Source organism: Ursus maritimus, unplaced genomic scaffold (assembly GCF_017311325.1).
Source record: "Ursus maritimus isolate PB19 unplaced genomic scaffold, ASM1731132v1 scaffold_29, whole genome shotgun sequence".
NCBI classification, from domain to species: Eukaryota; Metazoa; Chordata; class Mammalia; order Carnivora; family Ursidae; genus Ursus; species Ursus maritimus.
In genome coordinates, this window is record NW_024425452.1 from 12,355,568 (window position 1) to 12,381,359 (window position 25,792).

The 25,792-nt window shown below is 37.6% G+C and overlaps 1 protein-coding gene across 1 annotated transcript in view; it reads left to right on the forward strand.

Moving 5' to 3' along the window:
- The first annotated feature begins 603 nt into the window (after positions 1-603).
- LOC103663989 (muscular LMNA interacting protein) overlaps positions 604-25,792 on the forward strand; it is a 134,944-nt gene continuing 109,755 nt past the window's right edge. Inside the window, 4 exon segments of the mRNA XM_040643588.1 lie at positions 604-915; positions 917-979; positions 7,682-7,837; positions 11,142-11,534. Of these exon segments, the coding sequence (XP_040499522.1) occupies positions 883-915; positions 917-979; positions 7,682-7,837; positions 11,142-11,534 (645 nt within the window). The 5' untranslated portion in view covers positions 604-882.

The window sequence follows — 25,792 nt, forward strand, 5'->3', positions numbered from 1 at the left end:
AATCTTCATTTCTTCCCATAGCCTTCAGTCTATAACCAGCCCTTGGGCCACAACATCTTTAATTGCCAAAGCGCAAATATAGATATTACAGATTTGGAGAAAAATCAATACTTAAAAAAAAATAGGAATACTGAAACCTGAAGACGCCAGTCACTTTCACGTGTGAAGTTTTGAGGTCTGTTTGTCTGCAGTCAGGACACTCACTGTCTTCCAGGAACCTCGGAAGGGAATTTTGTTTCAACAGATATTTGACTCCAAGCTTCATTCTAGAGCTAATGTGATTAATAGCAAAACTTCAGTCACTACAGATGCTCCTGCTGCTTGCATTTACATGCCAAAGACCGATAATGCTACTGATTTTTTGAAACGGATCGCTGTGTGTTTTCTAGTGCTTTATTTAGGCGCAGTGTTTGCACGTATTTGTACCTCTAAATGTTCTCAGTGAGTGTGACCAACTGGTTGCTGAGATTGGCAGATGCCCGGGCCTTTCAATCAGCTTCTCGTCCCTGCACAATCTGGCTTCTCTCTTGTCGTAGAATATGTAATTGGAATACATGCGTGACAAGAAAAGAGGGCAAATACATATAGGTGGCTTTTTTTTTTCTTTTTCTTTTTCTTTTCCTTTTTTTTTTTTTTTTTTTTTTTTTTACTTCTCCTGGCTTCGATTCAGCAGTCAACATGACCTCTCATGAAGTTCCAAATCTAAAAATTATCTACACATAAATCTAGTCTTGGGAGCTGACAGAATTCTTCAATTCAGGGAGGATGCCACTTTACCTCTTTTTAGAATTCTTTTTTTCTGTGTGAGTGTGTGTTGTTTTAGTGAGAGGCTCCCTTCCCACCTCAGTCATCGGTTTGCTCACTCCCTTATGTGATGAATCAATGCTTCCAGAACAGGGGCTTCGGAGTGACTGCGGGGAACAATTACTTCCAAATGAACTCCAGCGTCTTAGCAGGGAGCATTCAGACCACACCCCAGGTAAAGGGAAGTCTTTCCTTAATGCTTTCAAGAACTTTTAAAGGCTGTGCACTTCGGTGTTTGCTGCAAGAGGGCTTGAGCGAGAGCTGCCTGGGTAGAGATAAATTTGGCTGTATATCCAAATGAAATGTTATCTACAGTTAGTGGAAGGGAGAGCAGATAAAAGCAAACTGCTTACTGGCCAACCCCAGAAAATGCTCGGGACTGCCCTTGGCACAGTGTTGAAGCTGACACCCTGCGATGCCTCCTCTTAACAGGAGGCTAGTGGCCATCTGTGAGTGTGGGTGTCACCATGGGAAGGAAGAGAACTTTTAGGGGAATAGACGACAGGAAGGCATTGCAGCCAGGAAACTGAGCAACAGAGCAGTGAACTTGCATGGCATGGGGAAACGTGATTTCTTCAGTTATTATTCGGCTGTTTGGTGGGAGGGGGAGAGTCTTAGAGAGTTCGGAGTGCCTGAAACCATAGTTAGGGCAAGATGTTAATCCTTTCAGGTCTAATTTCAATTATTAAAATAGTTTCCCAAGGATAAGAACTAAGATGTGTTTTTAAATGGCATTGACAACTGATAGTGTTAAACTGGCATTTAACAAGTGCAATAGTATTAACATGCATCTGTTTCTGCTTTGTGTGGAAAATGATTTTTCATCACCATAGCGATTCATTTCTGGGCTCCACTGGAGCTTGGCCACCGTATGCAGTAAAGAGAAAAAAAAATTTTTTTTCTTCTTTTCTGAACAGGGCATTCAGCACTCTACCAGCTAACACGTGGCTCTTGATCTAAATGTTGCATTGTGTAGCCAGTGTAATTTCACATCCTTTTCCAACCTAAATTCTGTACTAAAAAAAAGAAAATCTGTACCTCCTTGGTTAGATAAGAGTATGCTAGGTAAGAGCAATGAAAAGAGCCCCGTGCTAACACTGTACTTCCAGCTTAAAAGTGGATACCAAAGCATTGCCCTTTTTGTGGCTGTGCTTCTGAGGACGTGTGTGCAGACAGGAATTTACCCCTGATCTTTTTCTCCAGCGGTAACCTAGGAAGACGAATACGTCTTTAGTCCTATTAGGTTTTGCCTTTTATGTTATTCTTGAATGACATCATGTATTGGTTCAACTAAAAATTTTTTTAAAAAATTGTTCTCCTATACAGGGGAAGACATTTTATGTCGGATATGGATGTGTCTGCAGGAAATATCACAATAACGTAGAAAGAAATTATTTTACTTTTCTGTTGCTTCTGTTGTCAACATGCACTGAAGCATCAGTCTTCATTTATATTTTGTTTCCATTTTATTCACCAAAATTATAGCTATTCCCCTTTAAAAAGTCTATAGTTGATGGGGTGTCAATAGTGGAGGTCTGTTTGTATTTCAGAGATTTAGGTGGCATTGCATTATAGAAATTGTGCAAGGCCATGGCAGAAGTACGTTTTCAGCATCGTGTGTGTTTTAGAAGGCAAAGCCACTTCCTGTTAATAATGGTTATATGTATGTCGTATCCCTGGGGCAATTATACTGAAGCCTTTCATGTACCAGTATTTAAATTTCGTTGATATAGAACCCAAGATAGACTTGCAGTCATCATGTGGGGAGATGGGGCAGGCCTACAAAACCTGGGGATAAGGTCACAAAGTCAACTCTTTTTTGACTCCTAAAGGACTGTCTTTATCTCTTGCCCACGTGAAATTCTGTGATGAATTATCTGAACTACCTCTAGTGATTTTGTTGCTAAAACCACTCTCCATCTATCATGATATTGATGAGATTAGTCATGTAAAAAAGCCTTCCTAGGAAATAATCTGTCCAGTAAGTGTGTTGTATTGTTATTGCTGATAAGACTAATGGGCTTTCCAAATCTCACAAGGGATCTAATGTTCCTTACCACAAAGGAGAGCATTGATTTATTATTTTCTGATGATTAGTTGCAACCTGGGAATTTTGACATCACTGCAATGAGGGAATACGGACAACTGTCTTTAAAGGCATAAGAGAATATTACGGGCACCTGGGTGATGCAGCCGGTTAAGCGTCCGACCCTTGGTTTCAGCTCAGGTCATGGTGTCAGGCTCCTGACATAGAGCCCTGTGTCTGGCTCTGCGCTCAGCGCAGGGTCTGTTTGTCGCTCTCCCTCTGCTCCTCCCCCTGCGCACTCTCTCACTCTCTCATAAATAAATAAAATCTTACCAAAAAAGAATATTAAAATATTAGAGTTGGCTCAGAAGGGTTTGCCTGTATATTTGATATTCCTTAAGGAATATGCATAGTTTCTAGAAGGCATAGCTGTTTTCATTTTTAGTTACCAGAAAATTCATTTTCTACATTTAGTTCATTAGACCTATAATTCGGGTGAAATCTCCTGTAAGGATATCCAGTCCTCTTTGTTTGATTACATGCTCACAAGGAAAATATCTGATTACTAATCTAGTGTCCCAGGCAGCCTGCTCCAGGCACCTCCTGACCCCAGGCTCACATTGTGCCTCCATGCTATCCTCTCTCTGTCCAGTCCAGTCTTGCTGTCACCCAGTGTGACTTTGGTTTTCACCAGGCTGACCTTGTCAACCTTCTTGTCTCACAGTTGCTTGAGCTTTACAAGCTCAGTGCCTTTTCTGTTTTTTCTTCTCAGATGCTCAGTCTCAAGGCCAAAGCCTAGACCACACAGAATTACCATACCTGTAAATCTTACACTCTTACATACCATGCTGTAACCCCAAGCCATTCTCCCAGACACCCACCATGCTCTTAGATCTGTTCTCTGAGCCTTAGAGACCACTGGTCCCTTGAATCTGAGGGTCCCTCTCCTGGACCTGTCCAAACTCCACTCCATTTTGGTCATTTGCTCTATTCTCACCAGGGCTCTCAATTTCTTCAATTTCCTTGTGCTAAAACTACCTCCGAACACCAGCTCTGTAAGTGCTACAATTGACTTTCTCTGTTCCTGTGAGTGGCCATTTGAATATCCCTGGAGGGAATAACAAACGGCCAAGCAAATTGGCTTCACTACAACAAATTCATGGGCCCTCAGCATAGCCTGTCAATCCATTTGTTTATGGTCAGGCAGCTTTCTTATTGATATCAATGACATTCCAGTCTTTTCTATTTTCCTTAAAATCCCGTGTCACCTTTGCTAGTTCTTTCTTAGCGACTAGATCACTGAGTGTTCCAAGTCTGGAGGGTTCAAACTTGGACCTCTTCTTTTCCTATTTGTGCTTTCTCCTTTGGTGATCTCATCTGGTCTTGTAGTTTTATAATACCATGTATAAGTTAACAACCCTAATAATTTTATCTTTAGCACAGACTTTCCTCTAAACTTGACTTCCATACCCACATTTCCACTTGGATGTATATTTGGCATATCAAATTGGATCTTTACTCTCAGACTAGCTTCACCTCTTGTTTTCCCCATTTTAGCAAATAAAATCTCATTTCTTGCAGTTATTCAGGTCAATAATTTTGTACTCGTCTTGATTCTTATTTATCTCTTACATCCCACATCTAATTTTTAAGCAAATTCTAAGTTTTCCTTTAAAATATAGCCAGAATCTTGGGCGTCTGAGTGGCTCAGTTGGTTAAGATCTGCCTTCAGCTCAGGTCATGATCCCAGGGCCCTGGGATTGAGTCCCGAAGCATCATCGGGCTCCCTGCTCAGCAGGGAGTCTGCTTCCCCCTCTGCCCCTCCGGCCCCTCCCCCCACTCGTGTTCTCTCTCTCACAAAAATAAATAAATAAAATCTTAAAAAAATAAATAAAATATAGCCAGAATCTTAGTAATTCTTATGGTTACCAAGCAACCCAAGTTCAACCTACTGTCTCTCTCCCATGGGTTATTACAATAGCCTTATAGCCAGTCTTCATAGCTTAAAACTATATAAGTACTAAATATCTTACATATTTTTGTTTTTGTTTACTACTTCCTCCTCTAGAATGTAAATGTCATTAATGTAAAGATTTTTGCTCACCATTACTTTGCCAACACTTAGAGTGGTATCTTAGCATTTAGTAGGTATTTAATGACACCTTGTTGAATAAACGAAAGTTAGTCGAAGGCAAAATATTCAAGTGAGAGTTGATTTTAGTAGGGACATAGTGGCAGGACTTAAGGCCATGTAAGAGAATAAAGATGCGGGTGGGTAAATAGATGTGGTGCTGAGGAGCTTGGAAATTCTTTTCTGATTGCTTCAGTTATCTCAATGAAATGAGAAACAAAGTCATCAGCTCAGAGTAAGACCATGGAAGAAGATGTTGGGGGTTTGAAGAAAGAGGAGAGGATGTGAGTTTTCTAGGCATGTGGGGGAGTGAATGGGCTATATAGTTATAGTATGTTTATAGAGCAGCATTGAAGGGCCTGCTTGGTCTCAGAGTCATAAATCTGAAGTGAAGTCAGTAAGAATAGTTGTTTGATTTCCTCCAATCACATACCTCTGTGGTGCAGGAGTAGGGAAGGTAGGAGGTTAGATTTAGTGAGGATGGCAATTTACCCAAATGGAGGGGATGATGTGAGAGAGGTTAAGGCACTTGAGGAGTATGCATGGGGGTAACTGTGGTGAATTTAGTCACTGAGGCTGGTTAAAAAAAAGAAATATGGGACAATATAATGTTGGAGAGATCAGTAGATTTTCATTCTGGTGAGGTCTGAGAAATGTTGGAGTTGTAGTATGAGAGGGAGGTATGGAGAATACCACCACAGAAGTGGTGGTCAGAGAATGGAAAATGTGACATTATAGAGGAGTTATGGGTATTGGTCGAGGCTGGGGATTTGAGAGGCAGGAAGGAGTAGAGGCCCGGGCAACACAAGATGAGGAAAATTACCTATAGGCTATGATGTTGGGTATTGCACAAAGCAGTGTTAAAGAGAGTGAAATTGAGCCAGGAACTAAATCTTCAAAGAAAGAAGGGCTCCATTTGGGTGTGGGCAGATGACAGTGAAGAGGAGAGATCATGAGTGGTATAGCCCAATGACAAGAGATTCAAATCTGGAAGTTTCTAGGTAAGAGGAAAGAGGGATGGTCTGGAAGCAGTACAGGGGAGTGAGGAGGACACTCTTGTACTTCCAGGCCCAGTGTAAGAGAAAACAGCTACCACTGAGGTAGCTTCTTAGAGACAGAGCTGTTCAGAGGAAGCCGTGGTTCAGTTAGAGCTAGGATAGTTAGAGAAGAGGATAAGGACATGGAGGATATTGTGATGGCTGACTGAATACCAGAAAGTGTATGGCGGAGATGCTTCGAGTTGGAGCAGAGTAGAGATGGGAAAAGAACGAGGGGTGTGTGTAGCCCACAGGGATGGCGGGATAACTCTGAGGTCTGGGTTTCTCACAGGAGGTGGCAGAAGGGCAGTGTTACTCTGACGAAGTGCAGCTGATTTTATCATCGATGTTGATTATGCCACCTTTTCACTCCCCGGTGCACCACATTCATGAGATTTTCTGCATCTTGGTTCATTTTCTCTGACTCAAAGGAGGCCATATTCCTTCTCCTGTTCCCTTAACTTATTTTGCCTGCTTCCTCCAGGACCTTGTTTTGCTTTCCTTCTCTCCTGATCCCTCCCCCCAGTCTACAGACATGTTCAAGTCTATCCAATTACATGCCAACACAGGCACCTCTTGACTCTCCTTCTCTCGCTAACTACTCCCAACATCCCTCCTTCTTCCTTATCCAAATTTCTTGAAAGAGAAAATTTATGGCACTGTCTTCTCTTTTTCCCTTTCACGTAGTCCTCAGCCTATTGCTTTTGGCTTTCTGCGCTTGTCACTAGCCATGTGTCTTTTAAAACCAGAATTATCTATCTAAAATTCTAATATGACTTTGCCATTTCCCAATCTATCGTGCTCTAATGGTTCTCTCTTGTCAATAGGACAGGATCTAAGCTTGAGCCACACCCCACTGCTGCTGCCCTTCCATGCTTTCACTCATCTGGTTTTCTCAGTCTGAGATATCTTTATCTTCTTCTTCACTGGGACCTACATTTCAGGTGTTGCCTTTTACAGAGTTTCCCAGGGTGGGGAGGCAGGTACATCTCGTCACTTTTCCTTTAGTATTCTGTCCACATTCTTTTTTCTTCTTGTGTGTGGTCTATTGACCATTTCCTATTCACTAGGGCACCCCTAGCTCCTGAGGGCCTGTCCCACAACAAATATTAAACACAATTATTCTTGAATGACTAAAGCATGAATGAAACAGAAAGTATATCCTTGAGGATAGGCATTGGTATTTTAATAGCCAAAAAGCATATTTCAATTTTAAATCCATTTTTTAGTATTCTCATTGGTGATACATGTTGGAAGTTTCTTGCATGTTTGGTGATTATGGTGATTATGTTGATTATGACTGAACTTGCTAACCCAGGGTTAAATGAATAAAAGTCTATTTTGAAACAGACTAGATGCTGTGTTTGTGATGACCCTGTGGAGGTAGAGGTCTCCTGTAGTGTTCCAAGAGATCAACTAGCCGATCCACTGTTTTGTTGCCATCCCCTACAAGAGGATCTTTCTGGGGTTGTATTGCTTTCTCTGATAAATGGAATAAATAAAAAAAGGGATCTGATCCACTATCACTATTTTTATAGCTGTTTTCTTTGGCAACCATACACACGATCACAGGATAATAGTCAACTTATCAAAATAAATGAGGTAAAATCATGCTATGTAGAAAATGAAGTCAAGATAAACCTTTGACAAGACTGAAAGTCTAATTTATTACATGTCTCATAGGTCTCTTCTGGTGAGTCTGAAGCCAAACCTCTGATCTTCACATTTGTCCCCACTGTCAGAAGACTACCAACCCACTCTAAGTTGGCTGACACCTCTAAATTCCTTGTTAAAATTCCTGAGGAACCAAGTGATAAGAATCCAGAAACTGTAAATAGGGTAGGATTATTTTTGTTCTTTCTTTATATTAAGCAATTTTATATTAAACATTAAATTGTCCATAAGAATGACTTGGAAATTTGTATGAATGTTTATTTCCTTTGCATAAAGTGAGATGACTCTGAAATCTAAAGTTAACTGAAAATGTAACTGTATAATGGAAACCCAAACATTATCATACCCTCCTTCTCTCTAATACACTATTCACAACTCTTCTCAGTTGACATCCTATCCTTTGCTACTCACGTGACACATTCTGCCTCCTGGCACTTCCTCTTCTCCCAAATATGTCTTAAAATAATAAAAACAAAATTTCTTGAAAAGTTGAATTTCTGTCAATTTCTTGGCAGAAAATACAAGATAAAACAGTGAGGCATTATTGTTTTACATTCAATAAATTGGCAAAATTTAAAAAGTGCAATATCCAGTGCTGGGGCGGTGGTGAAGATATTGACATGCTCACACTTTGCCGCTAGCTTTGTGAATTTGTGCAATTTTGGTGGAAAACCCTTATCCACAATCATAAAACTGTTCATAACCTTTCAATAATTTAACTCTTGGAAAGGTATTCCAAGGAAATAGTACAAAAGCAGAAAAATGTTATGTAGGAAAACAGGGAAAAATAAAAATAGCCTAATAGCTAACAATCAGAAAAAAGTTAAAAGTATGATAATACATCATTTTCACAAAGTTATAATTATAGTGATTATGTAATTCCATGAAAAATGTTAACTTTATAATAGTAAGAGACAAAATTGGTTATAAAATTATATTTATATGTTGATTATACTTATCTAAAATGAGACCAAGACTGGCAATGAAATTAAAACAAATTTTTAAAAACCTTGCAAATGACTTGTGTTAGAATAATGACATTTTGGGTACAAAAGCTTTCTCTTTAAAATGTATTTTAATATTGTGTTATTATGAATAAAATATGACTGGGGGATTTTTGTGGCATACCTGAATCACTAAAGGGGGTAAAATAATCTGGTCCACCTTGTCTGTATGAAAACATCTTTTTTTTTTTTAAGTCTGTTTTGTAGGTGTTTACTTTTTTATTTTTATTTTTTAATAATAATTTTTTATTTTGCTATGTTAGTCACCATACAGTACATCCTTAGTTTTTGATGTAGTGTTCCATGATTCATTATTGGCGTACAATACCCAGGGCACCATGCAATATGTGCCCTCCTTAATACCCATCACCGGCCTGTCCCAATCCCCCACCCCTCTCCCCTCTGAAACCCTCAGTTTGTTTCCCAGAGTCCACAGTTTCTCGTAGTTCATTGCCCTTTCTGTTTAACCCCCCCTTCATTCTTCCGTATGAAAATGTCTTATCCAGAAAGTTGTAATGTATCTGTGGTCTGAGATTTCCAATGCTACTACCTTATTTCAAAGACTATTGAGGTCAAATTATTTCAGGGAGATCTTAAATGCTACAGTAAGAATTTCTGGGAAGTTTCTCTTGAACAGTACTCAACTCTATATAGCATATTTATGGGATCCTTTGTATAGGCACTGTGAACACATGAGACTGTGGGTGTATGAATTCATGTTGGTTGCAAAGCTCCACAGCTTCCTAAGTTGTTGATATTTATTTGCTGATTGCAATGATCACGCACAACTACATATTTAAAATATTCAAAATTTTTCTTCCTATTTTTTTAAATAGTTCAATATAATAGAACAGGGTAAATAATCCCTTGATTATTTACATATTCAACCACTCACTGAATACACTGTGTGCATGGTGCTGTGTTCTAAATGGATAAAGCCAACTCATATAAGTCATTCTTGGGAAGGCATACAATAAAAAAAGTGAAAAGTATATAATAAAATCTCAGATGGTGATAAAGCTGTAAAAAATATATTAGAGTAAAGGAATAGAGAATGATGGGCTACTGGGGAAAGGAGTTATTTTATTACTTTCTTTTATTTTATTGTTCTGATGTAAATCAATGATTTGATAAGTAAATTGGAGAGAATAGACAAATCTGGGCAGAAATTTTTTTTAAGTCAAGCAGAGAAAAACAATTATATGGTTTCCCTCATATGTGGAATATAAGGAATAATACAGGGAAAGGGAGTTATTTTAGTTCATTAATAATTTTTCAAAAACTAGTTCAATTTTTGCCACCTTTTAATTATTGTTACTTTTTATAATAAGCAATCTGTCTTTGAATCCTGTTATTTTTAATTTAAACTTCTTTCCAATTTGGGTTTTTGTTACCATATAGTAGTGTAATTTAAAATGTGAAATGACCATTGTCCAAGAAATCCTAATTGGAGGCAATTTGTATTTTATCTCAACTAAATCATCATCAGCTGAAAAATGTGCAGTGGGTATGTGAAATCGCCTCCTTAGGTTAGTTATATATCATCAATGGTTTGACTTCTGTTTTCACACACACAATACGTATGCACATAATAGCGCACGTTAGATTTACCACTGTGGTTGGAATTTAGTTTATTTTCGTTTGCTTAGTGTCTTCTTTAATTTTTTATTCTGAAGTAATTTTAGGCCTAAAGAAGTGTTGCAAAGAAAAGGATAGTAACCACAGCATGGTTATCAAAACCAGAAAAATAAACATTGGGTCTTTTAAACACAATCTTAGTGTACAATGCTGCTATCATTTTAGAAAAAGATGTTTGATAGCTTGATAAAGCTATCTTACTCTGGTCTTGTAAACCCTTTATGTGCTCATAGGAAATTGGATGGGAAAAGATTTAGAATTACAAAATAAAATAGCAGTGAAAAATACTTTGTACTAAAAATATCTACTTGATTTTTGGTGTCTTATTCTTGAGTTCTTTTCAGTTAGTTTGGATGATTTTGTCTGAATAGCTATGTATTTTGTTGCAATTTTATTTTTTCTCTCAGACTTTTAGAGAGATTTTACTATTTTAGAAACTTTCAATGGGGTTTCCTTTCTCTCCTGGCTTATATAGGATATACAGGTTTTGCTTGACCAATAAAGAAACCCTTGACCAACTCCCATTTGTTTCATGAATATCTTCATGGGAAACATTGCTGTCTCTATCTCTTTTTAAGAAATTATGTCATGATTTATTTCAAAGCATTGAGCCCTAAATTGGGCTTGAACCAGGACAAACAAGTGGGCTGATAAAAGTAAGCCATTAACTTCAACCCAATCTCTCCTTAGCCAACCTGATTTTTAAATATATTTAAAAAATTCTTGGCCTTGGAGATTATAAAGAGGTTAACTTTTAAGTGTACAGTCAAAAAGGAAGCTATTGTCAAACCAATGTCAATGCTTTTATGTCTCTACATTAATTGCAGTCGGAGTCCAATGAGTACTTGACCTTGAATGCTGGGAGCCAACCGGAGAGAAACCAAGGGACATTGATTTATCCTTCAGACGGCAGTGAAAAGATTTCACAAGCAAGGGAAATTAAAGCAAAAGAACTTCAAGGAATGCAGCAAAGTGACCTCTTCAAAGCTGAATATGTCTTTATTGTGGACTCGGAAGGGGAAGATGAAGCTACAAGTGGAAAAGGTGAACAAAGCCCCCGTGAAGGGACGGGCACTACAGCTTCTCGGCCCAAATCTCTAGCAATTTCCTCCAGTCTGGTCTCTGACGTGGTGCGTCCCAAAACACGAGGGACAGACCTCCAGGCCCCATCATATCCTGAAATGTCTCATGGGATTGTCCCTCAGCAAAAGCACGGGCAGGTAGGTTTTTCTTCTTGTCATAAGAAAAAAAAAATGTTTACATACTCTTTATCCTAGGCTGTCTGCAAAGGCCTTCCTGTTTGAGGCATACAAAACTCTCAAAGAAAAAGATTAAAAAACCCAAATCCCAAGATCATAAATCATCACAGAGTAAATATAGATAATAAATTCACAAGACAAAAAAGATTATATAATTGTACTGTGAATTGGCTGAAGAGAAGATGTAAAATGTTCAGCTGAGGTGGATCTGGGAGAATGGTATCTCTTACTTTTGAACAATTCTTGGAAAAGGTTGATACTGCTTGGTTTGCTGGGTGCATCAAGCAGCATACTGCAGATATGAGAAAGATCCTTTGGGAAGACATTGGTTGGATGTTAGACACAGGCATGTTACTTTTAACTACTGAAAGAATAGTAAAAAGATATGCTAGGAAATAAGAGTGTGTAAGAAAAAAAAATTCTTGCCTGTGTGTCTTAAGAAGAATATCTGTTGTGGTCCTGGAAGCCAGTAGCCAGGTCTTGCCTCAGTGAAATGGGGAGAAGATACCTACCCCAAAACTTAGCAGCAAAATCGAATAATTCCTTTAAGTTGGAGAACCTATTTAAGACCAATTTCTGTGATGGCAGGAAAGAAAGGGAGTGGTTAGGGAACGATTTTGAAGGGAAAAATAGGAAGAATTTGCCTTTGGTTGGCTATTTGTTGTGATGAAATTATAAAATGACTTTGACAGGGCGTAGGTAGAATGTCAGGAATGAAGAGGCTGGCTTTGGGAGTGGACAGCGGATGCAGAGTTCTCCTTGAGAAAGCGTGTGTCAGTACCAAGATGTCCTGTTTAGGATCTGCTAGACCAGGCACTTGTAAGCATCTCAAAGTAGTTGGGAAAACATTTTTATTGGTGAGTTGGCCTTTTGGTGCTGCTAGGACCTATGCATAATTGTAGAGTAGGTGCCGCCTATTTTCATCTCTGCAGCCTTCACTGACTTCCTGATGCTGAATTTATATCACCTATAAGCATCCAGTGTCCTTAGGCTACTTTTTGGTAATAGAAGACTCTCCCTGGGGTACTCCTACCTCAGTCTACTGAACTAAAACATTTATTTCTTCTCAAAATTTATTCTCAGTTATTGGAAATGTTCTAATCATATAATTAAACATGTTCTCAGTAAGCAGTGATAGGCTTAAATATTTCTTTCTTGCCTCAGGAAAGATGTTGAAATAACCGAGTTGGAGACACGGGGGTTTCCAAAGTCAGGGTGGGGTAATTTGATGTGGCCCCTTTGAAGAGGAACATGTAGGTGTGATAATAACAAATGTAAATAAACAAAGCAAATATTCTGCAGCAATTTTTGGAATTTTACTTTACTTTTCCCCCCAATTGCTAGATTTCTTTCCCTGCATTGGTCATTTAATTTGTTTGTATGTGACCAAATATACAGAAGCAAACTAGAGCCTGAATACACACTTTGGAATCTTTTGTCCAAAAAAAGGTTATGGCAGTAGGTTACAGTTGATGTTATCAAAGCTCCAAATGAAAAGGCAAAGTTCAACCTAATTCATTAACAGCGGCTGAAAATGATGGTTGCCACAAATGGAGGAATACTGGATCTTGAAATGTTTGGGAGTAGCCATTGATCCTATTTCAATTTCCTATAATAATCCATTTGAGTAATGAATAGTAGGCCATCATCAAATAAAAATAAGATGAAAGAAGAATAAAGTAATTGTTAACCACAAATGTCAACCATAGAGTAATGACTAGAGAACCAAAGAAGGCACTCTGAGAATTTTAATGTAGTCAGTAGTAGAAGCAACAAGTCTAAAGAATATCCCTGATTGGATTACTTGATGCCAACAACATCTACTTTTCAACCAGAAATGTAGTCACTTAAGTGAATTTCTGGTCTACCTGGTAAAAACGAATTCGTCTATAGAACTGTCCATAAATTAGCACTTCTAGTCAGCAATAATTTATTAAGCTATTCTGAAAGATGGCTTCAGTTCCTGCCCTGGCGTTTAACCTTTCCATAAACTATCCTAGATGCCATTTTCTATCCACATCTTCTACCTCTCTTCTTCAGCTCTTCTGAACTACCACAAAAGTACATACTTCATACTTTTCCATCCCTGAGCCCTTGATTCCTCAAAGCTGCTTTCTTCCCCAGACCCATCTCCATTTTGGCCTAGGCTACTCGATACTCTAAGCTCAGTTCAAGTAGTGCCTCCTTCTAGAAACATTCCCTTTGAAGAGGAGTTAGGTCTTCTCCATCTGTACCATTTTCCATATAGTTTTTTAGCCTTTTTAGAAAATTTCCATTATAGCTCCTTTTCACCCTGTTGTAATAATGAATTATCTTTCTTCCTCACTAGACAGAGAGCAATTTAAGTCCAGGTCTGTCTCATTTATTTCTTTGTCTCCAGCACTTAGTGTGGTGTCTTGCATATAGGTGAGGTTCAATAAGGTGTATAAAAGGAATGAATATTTAAGAGTTAACACCTTTGAAGTCCTTGCACAGATATTGCCTCCTTTATGAAGTCAGCTTTGGTTCTCTGAGTCAAAATAAACTATCCCTCAATATGATCCTGATAGCTTTTTTCCTGTTCATCTTTTATAACAATTCTCCTATTTCAGCATGCATTGTAACTATTTGGTGCATGCCTCATCTCCCCTAGCAGATTGTAGTCTTTAGAGGTAAAGTCCATGGTAAATCCATTTCTATTAAACATTTTGTTCCCTACAGTAGTTACTATATTATCATGAACACGGTCAATACAAAATATTGGGTTGAATATCGTTATGCTCCAAATACGTTCAGTGAAGTAACATGTTTAAATAAAAGTGTGGTATGTTAAAAAAAATCACTAAACAATTAAAAAATTTAAAGTGCAGGTCAAAAGTAAAAATGCTATGTAAAATAAGCAGTTGAATCAAAATCCTCTCAATAAAAATTCAGAAAGAAAGTAGTGTTTTTGAGTGTTGGCATCTTGAATGTTGATGTAAAGGTCTAAGTACTGTCTTATCTAGGGATAATACTAGAGTTAAAGAGAGGTTAATATACACATACAAACACAGAGTGATTTGGCTGAACGACCTTTGAAAAAGCCTGTAGCTCAGGCAGTGGCAGTGGGAATAAAAAGCACTTGCATGGTAGATTTAACTGGATTTGTTCATCGACATAGATGGGAAAAGTCAAGGATGGATAAAATTTCTAACCAGGGAAATTGGATGAATGTTGATATCATTAATTGAGGGAAAAATAATAGGTTTCAGGAAGTGATAGGAAGAGATAGGACATCTGATGTGGAGCTTCAGATACCTTGATGGCACAGCATGATGTTCTCTAGGAAGGACCTGAGAGTATGAATCTGGAACACAGGAGAGGGATGGGAGACTGGAGATATTTGCTACGTAAGTTGATGAGAGTGATGATATTTACTCATGGAAAGAATGTAGAACATGTAGAACAAAAGGATGTAAGGTACAAGCCAGGAAATAGCAAAATGTAAAGGACCTGTGAAAGAATAGAAGCCAATGACAGAGACTCAGGGGTCCAAAGAAGTTGGAGAGAGGGGTTTCATACAGTGAAAGCTGGAGGGACATTCAACAAAAATAATAGTCTATAAACAAGGTCAAGTAAATAAAAATAATATAAAATCTTATAAATAAAAGGAAAAATAAAATACAAAACAAGGTCAAAAAAAGTAGAACCTTCAGAGCCCATTAAATTTTGGAATTAGAAGGTCATTTGATGACCTTAAGGGGAACAGTGTGAGTGGGGTGTTAGGGACAGAAATGAAGTTGAGAAATGGATTGTGGTAAGGAAAGGAGCCCATGCACTGGAGAGATGCTTTGGGAGAGCAGGAATGACACAGGTAACATGCTGGCCGTGCTCCTCTAGGGAGTTACTTGAAATTATAAAGCTTAGTTTCCTCATTTGTGAAATGGGGTAATGATATCAACCTTCCTTGTGAAGATTAAATGAGATAATATATGTAATGTGCCTAGAACAGTGCCTGGCTCATGGTAGGTTCTCAACAGATAATTTACCCTATTTAAGAAGTTAAGATGGGGCTCGATCCCAGGACCCCAGAATCATGACCTGAGCCAAAGGCAGATGCTTAACTGACTGAGCCACCCAGGCGCCCAAGGGAGAGGTTTTATATTGCTTCAAATGTAGCTTAGGTATAAGAACAGAGGAGAAGACATGGAATATGAGGTCAGAAAAACTGGCTGGGAGTAAATAGAGGATGTTCCTACATGAAAATCTGGGAAATTAGGACACTGGCATGCATATTTATTAAGTACCTAGATTTTATGGATCCATGGAAAAGAAATTACAACAAATTATTTGGATAGGGTGTTAGACATAGAAACCTTCCTTACACTTCCAGGCTTCGTTCTGCTTTGATGCTGGCAGGATCCCTGAAATCCCTCAGTGGTAGCATGTTGTTTCCTCTGGGTGAGCAATCAATTGTGCCATTAGCCCACGGGGCAGAGGAAGTACATTTATGGAAAATCAAGTTGTTTTGACAGTTCCAGCAGGAAGCTGATGGAACCTTTTAACAGGAGGGTCTCCTGACCTGTTAATGTCAGAACTCAAAATTTTTTTTTTCTTGTTGGTGAGATAAAGACTGAATGGTTATCAGAGTCACTGTCCCCCTTCCCCTCCTCATCTTCACTCACCAGAGTCTAGAGCAGAACAAGAGGGGACAGTTGCTGAGGAAGGTGATGAGGCTTTCTTCAAGGAGACACTTTGTCCCTGAACTCTGTCCTTTTGTTCCTATTCCACTAGACACTCTGTTTCTTCATTCCTGCATGTTATAATATGCCAGGTACTAGAGAGTAAGGGAATTAACTGTAAAAGACATAGTACCTGCCTTTAAGGAACTTGAAAAAGATCCACCTGAAAACAGTAACAATGAAAGGGAACATGTTGTAAGAACAAGGGGAAGTTCAGGAGGAGGACAGCTAGATCAGCCCAGACCATCAGGAAGGGTCACACTGTAGGTAGCTGAAATATGAACAATGAGTACAAGTCTTCTTGGCAGATAACTAGGGCCTGGGCATTTCAGACAATGTAAATGGCCAGGGAAGTGCCAACATGTAAGAAGAGGCTGGAAGAAGACAAGGAATGTAAAAAGGACTCACCAGAAGATAGGAAATAAAGTAGGAGACGGTGAGACACACAGGGGTGCATTTATCTTTTCCATTTAGTGTTTTCATATTCTCTGGGTAAATACCCAGTAGGGGAATTACTGGATCATATGGTAATTTAATTTTTAATTTTTTGAGGAACCTCCATACTGTTTTCCACAGTGGCTGTACCACTTTGCATTCCCACCAACAGTGCATGAGGGTTCCTTTTTCTCCACATCCTGGCCAACACTTGTTTCTTGTGATTTTGATTGTAGCCATTCTGACGGGTGTGAGGTAGTATCTGATTATGGTTTTGATTTGCATTACCCTGATGATGAGTGATGTTGGGCATCTTTTCATGTGACTGTTGTCCAACTGGATATCTTCATCAGAGAAATGTCTTTGTGTGTCTTCTGCCCATTTTTAATTGGATCTTTGTGTGTGTGTGTGTGTGTGTGTTGAGTTGTATAATTCTTTATATATTTTGGATCCTAATCCCCTACCAGATATATCATTTTCAAATATCTTCTCCTATTCCATTGGTTGTCTTTCGGTTTTGTTGATTATTTCTTTTGCTGTGCAGAAGCTTTTTATTTTGCTGTAGTCCCAATAGGTCATTTTTGCTTTTGTTTCCCTTGCCACAGGAGACATTTCTAGAAAAATGTTGTTACGGCCGATGTCAGAAAAATGACTGCCTGTGCACTCTTCTAGGATTTTTATAGCTTCAGGTCTCATATTTAGGTAATTAATACACTTTGAGTTAATTTTTTGTAGGTATGAGAAAGTGTCCAGTTTCATTCTTTTGCATGTAGCTGTCCTGTTTTACAAACACCATTTGCTGAAAAGGCTGTCTTTTTTCCATTGCATATTCTTGTGTCCTTTGTTGAAGATTAATTGATGATATAATTGTGGGTTTATTTCTGGGCTCTCTATCCTGTTCTATCAATCTGTGTGTCTATTTTTGTGCCAGTGCCACACTATTTTTTATTACTACAGCTTTGTAGTGTATCTTGACATCTAAGATTGTGATACTTCCAGTTTTGTTTTCTTTTTCAATATTGCTTTGGCTGTTCTGTGTCTTTTGTGGTTCCACAAAATTTTAAGATTCTTTGCTCTAGTTCTGTGAAAAATGCTCTTGGAATTTTGATAGGGATTACATTAAATCTGTAGATTGCTTTGGGTAGTATGGACATTTTAACGATATTTGTTCTCCCAACAGGAGCATAGAATATCTTTCCATTTCTTTGGGTCATCTCAATTTCTTGCATCAGTGTTTTATAGTTTTCAGAATACGGGATTTCCACCTCCTTGGTTAAGTTTATTCCTAGGTATTTTATTATTTTTGTTACAGTTGTAAATGAAACTGTTTTCTTGATTTATCTTTCTGCTACTTCATCATTAGTGTTTAGAAATGCAACTTATTTCTGTATATTGATTTTGTATCCTGAAACCTTACTGAATTCATTTATCAGTTCTAGAAAATTTTTTCTGAAGTTTTTAGGGTTTTCTATATAAAGTATCATGTGATTTGCAAATAGTGAAAGTTTTACTTCTTCCTTATCAATTTGGATGCCTTTCTTTTTGTTGCCTGATTGCTAGGACTTCCAGTACTATGTTGAATAAAAGTGCTATCAGTGGACATCCTTGTCTTGTTTCTGACATTAGCGGAAAAGCTCTCAGGTTTTCACCATCAAGTATGATATTGGCTGTGGGTTTTTCATATATGGTCTTTAGTGTGTTGAGGTATGTTCCCTCTAAACCTACTTTGTTGAGGATTTTTATCACGAATGAATGGTATACTATGTCAAATGCTTTTTTTGCATCTATTGAAATGATCATATGGTTTTTTCCTTTCTCTTGTTGATGTGATATATCATGTTGATTGATTTGTGAATATTGAACAACTCTTGCATCCCAGGAATAAATTCCACTTGATTATGATGAATGGTTTTTTAATGTATTGTTGGATTTGGTTTGCTAATATTTTGTTGAGGATTTTTACATCCATGTTCATCAGAGATATTGGCCTATAGTTCTCTTTTTTTGGTAGTGTCTTTATCTGATTTTGTTATCAGGATAATGCTGGTCTCATAGAATGAATTTGGAAGCTTTCCTTCCTCTTATATTTTTTGACTAGTTTGAGAAAAATAGGGGTTTTTTGTTTGTTTGTTTTTTTAAGTAGGTTCCACGTCCAACATGGAGCTTGAACTGACAGCCCTGAGATCAAGAGTTGCATGATCTATTGACTGAGCCAGCCAGGTGCTCTGAGAAGAATAGGTATTAACTCTACTTTAAAAGTTAAGTAAAATTCACCTGTGAGGCCATCTGATCCTAGACTTTTGGTTGTGGGAGATTTTAAGTTACTGATTCAATTTCATTGCCAGTAATTGTTCTCTTCAATTTTTCTATTTCTTCCTGATTTAGTTCTGGAATTTCATCCATTTCTAGGAATTTAATTCATTGCTTGTAGGTTGTCTAATTTGTTGGCAAATAATTTCTCATAATATTCTCTTAAAATTGTTTGTATTTCTGTGGTGTTTGTTGTTATTTCTTCTCTTTCATTTGTGATTTTGTGTTCTTACTCATATGTGTCCAGCTAAAGTTTTATCAATTGTGTTGATCCTTTAAAAGTAGGCCTAATTTCATTCTATTTCATTTATTAGTTTCTCTTTCATTTATTTCTGTTTTAATCTTTATTATCTCCTTCCTTCTACTGTTTTGGGGTTTTGCTTTTATTTTTCTAGCTCTTTTATGTGTAAGGTTAGGTTGTTTATTTGAGATTTTTCTTGCTTCTTGAGGTTGGCTTGCATTGCTATAAAGTTCCTTCTTAGAACAGCTTTTGCTGTAGCCCACAGATTTTGAACCATTGCATTTTCATTTTCATTTGTTTCCACATTTTTTTTTTATTTTCGCTTTGGCTTCTTGCTTGACCCATTCTTTGTTTAGTAACATGTTATTTAACCTCCACGTATTTGTTGTCTTTCCAGGCTTTTTCTTGTGGTTGATTTCTCATTTCACAGTGTTGTGGTCAGAAAAGATGCATGGTATGACTTAGATCTTTTTGAATTTGTGGGGACTGGTTTTGTGGCCTATTAATGATCTACTCTGGAGCATGGTCCATGTAAACTCGAAAAGAATATGTATTCTTCTGTTTTAGGATGGAGTTTTCTGAATTTATCTGGTAGATCCATCTGGTCCAATGTATCATTTGAAGCCACTGTTTCTTTGTTGTTTTTCTGTGGGGATGAACTGTCCATTGATGTAAGTGGGATGTTAAAGTCCCCTAATATTATTGTATTACTATGGTTTACTTCCTTTATGTTTGCTATTAGCTGCTTTATATATTTGGGTGCTCCCATGTTGGGTGCATAAATATTTACAATTGTTTATCTTCTTGTTTGTTCCTTTTATGGCTCTATAGTGTCCCTCTTTGTCTTTTGTTACGGTCTTTGTTTTAATGTCTATTTTGTCTGATATAAGTATTGCTACTCCAGCTTTCTTCACTTCCATTTGCATGATAAATGCTTTTCCATCCCTTCAATTTCAATCCCCATGTATCTTTAGGTATAGAATGAGTCTCTTGTAGGAAGCATATTGATGGGTTTTGCTTTTTTTTCCATGCCATCATCCTATGTCTTTTGATTGGAGTGTTTAGTCCATCTACATTCAAAGTAATTATTGATAGGTATGTACTCATTGCCCTTTGTTACTTGTTTTCCGGTTGTTTTTGTAGTTCTTCTCTGTTCCTTTCTTCCCTTGTTCTCTTCTCTCATAGTTTGCTGGTTTTCTTTAGTGATATATGGGGATTCCCTTCTCTTTATGTTTTGCATATCTATTACCAGTTTTTGATTTGTGGTTACCATTAGGATTCTGTATAACATCTTATACATATAGCAGTCTATATTAATTTGACAATGGCTTAAGTTTGCACCCATTCTAAAAAACACTAAATTTTTACTCCTCTTCTCCCCCACAACACACACATTTTAGGTATAGGGCATCATGCTTTACATCCTCTTATTCTGTGAATCCCTTGACTGATTTTTATAGTTACACTTCGTTTTACTGCTTTTGTGCTACTTTTCTTACTCCTGCTTATGGTCTTTCTTTACACTCAGAGTCCCCTTTGTCATTTCTTCTAAGGCTGGTTTAGTTGTGATGAATTCCTTTAACTTTTGTTCATCTGGGAAACTCTTTATCTCTCCATCTATCCTGAATGATAGCCTTGCTGGATAGAGAATTCTTGGTTGTAGGTTTTTTTTCTTTCAGCACTTGGAATATATCATGCCACTTTCTTCTGGCCTGTAAAGTTTCTGCTGAAAAATCAACTGATAGCTTTATCTGTTTTATTTTCTCTTGCTCTTTTTAAATTCTCTCTTTATCACCACTTTTTGCCATTTTAATTACTACATGTCTTGGTGTAGATATCCTTGGGTTGATTTTTTAGGAGGGCTCTCTGTGTCTCCTGAATCTGGATTTTTGTTTCCTTCCCCAGATTGAGGACGTTTTCAGCAATTATTTCTTCAAGCTAATTTTCTTCCCCCTTTTCCCTCTCTTCTCTGGGATCCCTATAATGTGAATGTCATTATGCTCAATGGTATTGCTGAGTTCCCTTAATCTATTTTCATTTATTATTATATTATTATTATTATTATTATTATTATATTTCTCTCTCATGGTCAGCTTGATTGATTTCCATTACTCTCTCCAGGTTGCTGATCTGTTTTTCTGCTTCTTCCTGTCTACTACTTATTCCTTCTAGTGTATTTTCAATTACAGTTATTGAGTTCTTTATTTCTGATTGGTTATTGTTAATGTTTTCTATCTTTTTGTTGAGGGTCTCCCGAGATCTTCCATTCTTTTCTCAAGTCCAGTGAATATTTTTAAGACCACTGTTTTAAATTCTCAATCAGGCATGTTACTTATCTGTTTTGTTTAGCTCCCTTGCTGTGATTTTGTCTTGTTCTTTCATTTGAGACATATTCCTCTGTCTCCTCATTTTATCTAGCTCTCTATATCTGTTTCTATGGGTTAGGGAAGTCAGCTATTTCTCCTGCTCTTGAAAGTAGTGGCCTTAAAAAAAAAAGGAGGTCCTATAGTTCCCTACAGTGCAATGTCCCCTGTTCACCAGAAACTGGCTCTTTAGGGGTGTCTCTTATATGTGTGGCATGTGCTCTATTGTTGTGGCTGAGCTGTGTTTGCCTTCAGTCAAGTCATCTGCAACATCTCTCTTTGCCTGTTGTGGGCAGGGTTTGGTCCCTCTGTTGTTAGTGGGTCAGCCTGGGGCTGCCCTGGGATTGAGTTGAGTCAGACCAGACATTTGCAAGAGCTGTGGTGGCACTAAACTGCAGGGTACTATTCCTGTGTTGTCCCTTGTGATGCTTTTGTTGGAGGGTGGAATCTGCAGTCAGAGGTGATATCTGCTCCCAGCTCACAGCCATAGTTGAACTGTTATGTGTGATTTTCTTTCCCTCTCCCTGGGGCAGGAGACATTTTGAGGTGGTGCCGGACCCTTAAAAGTCTGCTTGCACACTGCCACACTTGTGGCATGGCTTTGGATGAACTCCTGCCAAGGGCATGTTGGATAGGGTGGGTCTGCAGAAGAGCATGAGGGTGGGGCATGCTGTTAGCAAGCTAGGTGGGTAGCATTGGTGCTATGTTGGTTCCCACAGATGTCTGTGTATGTGGACTGGGGTGGAGGGGAGGGAAATGGTACCCACTAGCTCTTTTGTTCTTGGAGATATCACCTAAAGATTCCTGCCCCTCCAACGCACCCTCTGAAATGAATAAACAAATCTCTTTCCTGTATTCCCCAGGCATTTTTCAAACTGCTGGTTCTCTGCTGTATCTCAGCAGGACTATTTGTTGTGCTATCTCTTTAAGGGTGGGAACTCAGTTTCCTATTGCTCTCCAGCTCTCTCAGAGCTGTGCTTGCTGATTTTTAAAGTTCCAGGTGTTAAGCTCCACTGACTGTAAGAACTTCCGAAGTTAGGTTCCTCTGGTTTTCAAAGCTAGATGTAATGGGGATTTGTTTTCCCAGTTTAAGTCCCCAATGCCTTGGGTAACTGGTATGGGGTCTACTCCTCCCCCTTCTCAGTACCTGGCATGTTCCTCCCTCCTAAGGACAGCCCCCTGGGTCTGTTTTCTCCCATCTGTGTCTCCACCCTTCCTACCCTCTTTGGTGTGGCCTCTTCTCTACACTTAGCTGTGAAGAGTCTGTTCTGTGCATCTTCAGGTGTTTTTCTGGGTTATTTACACTGATGTTGGTGTTATCTAGATGTATCCATGGGATGAGGTGGGCCTAGGATCCTCTTACTCCACCATCTTCCTAGGAAGTCCTCTGTCATTATTATTATTATTATTATTATTATTATTATTATTATTATTGCAGCTTTAAGTGGACTGGGTCTCAGAGCATAATGGCAGTTAGTGAGATTGATTTAAGAATGAAGATTTGGCAAGTGGATTGGAAAAAGAACAAGATAGCTAGATTGTTCGCAATGCTGGCGAGAAGGTTGAGATTGAACAAAGTATTTCTAAAACCTAAAATACAAAATAAGGGATGAGGGAGTTGGGGCAGGACAGCAAGAGAGGGGCTCTGTCATGAAGGAAAGATCTTTAGTTCACATTATACATGGACAAAATATTGATGACATCTTAAGCATAGGTGTACTTTGATTAGATTTTAAAAAGTCACTCCATTGATAGGTAAATGGGGTACAACTAGAGCTAGGAATACCAGAAATATTATTTAAATTGTTCATCTTTGAAAGGCTGAGACTGTATCTGTCCAGTGACATTACAAGTGTTCATCAGTGACAAAACCCATAAGTAGGTTAAGTTTAGGAGGCCAAGCTGTCATAATGTAATGATTGCATATGAGGACAAAAAGGAATCTAGAGTTTCTGCCTTGTATGGCTGTACAGATTCAGGAGGAAGAGCTCAACTATATGGATCAATATAACTTGTGCTGTCTAAATCTTGGGAACTATTCAGATAGCAGAGCAATCACTTTGGCTTTTAGTAGATGCTTTGGAATCTAATACTAATTAGGAAAAATTGAATATGTATAGGAATAGTTAATTTCAGGTTGACTAAAATTATGTGACAGCTCCACAACAGAGATTGGTTATTAGAATAATTGATGGCTTCTATAATATAGGATCCAAGAGTGGATTAGGGTTAGGGTTAAGACTGTCCACTTGATGACAACAGAACACTGCAAGCGTCCTCTCTTACTGATATTATTATGAATGTATTCTAGAGTTCAGGATAGTTTTTCTAGGAGAAGAGAGTTTTGAAAATAACTTTGGAGGAGGTGTATGGTAAGGGGACTCAAGGAATCAGAAGAAGGCTGGTGACTGGAGAACCTAATCAAGGGCAGCTCTAGAGAGGTGTTTAATGCAAAGGAATAAAAAAAGATCACATTAGAAATAAATGATGGAGAAAACAGAAAACAACCTCAAGGAGAAGGAATTAGAGCATTATTGGCAAACCTAGAGAACAGCACAAGAGGTTATTAATGGGAGAGGTTGAAGGGGTGGGAATTTGTAGATGTCAACAGAGAAATTTGTTATCACTGGTAAGGGATTTGTAGTGTAGAAGTGAATGAGGGATCTATTCTAAGATAACTGAGCATTTGACAGGTATCCATTCTCCATTTTCTGCACGAAGTTATTCATGTCTGTATCTTCCTTCCACTTTTTTTTTTAACCTATTAAGAGGAATTTAGGAAAATGAATCTTTTCCATTAAAAAAAGCATTCTTCACATCTGGAAATTTTTTCATTAGTATAAATTGGGATAACATCCAGATGTATTTGCAAATTAGAAACAAATATATTGCAAATACTTGTTAATATACTGAATAGGAAAATATAATAATATATGTAGGTTATTACAAACAAAATAAATATTCTTAGACTCTTTAGAGTCTTTCTCTTAGAAGTTCTTCAATAATTATTCAAAAGCACAATAAATATAATTACTTATATTAGGTAAAATACGACTCAGTATAGAATCATAGCCCTGTGATTTTAACATGATAATTTCATGGATAATCTGGATGAATTAATAAATTTGTTGTATAAATTGAAGTTATCTAGAAATATGACTTAAAAGATAATGGGATTTATGTGACCGTTATCATTAATTTACAAAATTCTTTACCAAAAGCTATAACATAATATGCAAAGACACCCTACACAGCCTTGAAATTGCTTCATTCCTTTTGTGAGAAGAGGCCAGTCTTGAAACAATCAGAGAAGACCTTTGATTTATGTCTAATCACATGAATCAGTTGTATGGCTAAGCAGAATTGTTTCTAAGTAAAGCTTCTGTGAGGGAATTGTTAAGCTTTCTTTCTCAACTTGATTGAATTCTGCTTGATTTTCAATTATCTCTGATTTTCAGATATTCTGGGTGATGGCAGTGTATTCAAATATTAATTGTGTGGCAAGAATTCTGTGTTGCAAATATACATATGAATTTACACATAAAAAGAAGGGACTATATGCCTACTTGAAACTTAGCAGTTTGGAATGAGTTGTTTGCACTTATCAGTTTTAAATGTTTTCAGAAATCAAAATTAGATGATGTGAAAATTTTTGCAATAGGTCTGATGGACACCTTGTTAACATGTTACAAAGAAAATCAAGAAATATCATTTACTGAATTTGTAAACCAAGCTTTTGCTAAGTTTAATTGTTATGGTCATACATTTTTCCTACTATGTAAGGCTATATATAATATATATATACATATATATAATATATATATACAGTAATATAATAACAATAAATATTAGCATTTTTGATTAACTGATATTCCCTAAATTCTCTTATCAGTTGATAGAATCAAATCAATAATTTTGCAGAGAGAGCTGTGTTTAAAGATTTGGCTTTTGAATCATTTATAATTTTAGTATTTGTCTTAAAGTACTGGATGATTTTTAAAATAGCACAAGAATACATATACCCAGATATTTTTTCTTTCTTTCTTTCTTTTTTTCTTAGTTGTTGAGGGGTTGGTGAATTGCATTGTTTCAGGCAGATTACATTTGTAAAGTACTCTTTTCTCTTGATATGAAAGCATATCTACCTTTCCCAGCGTAATCCAAATCATT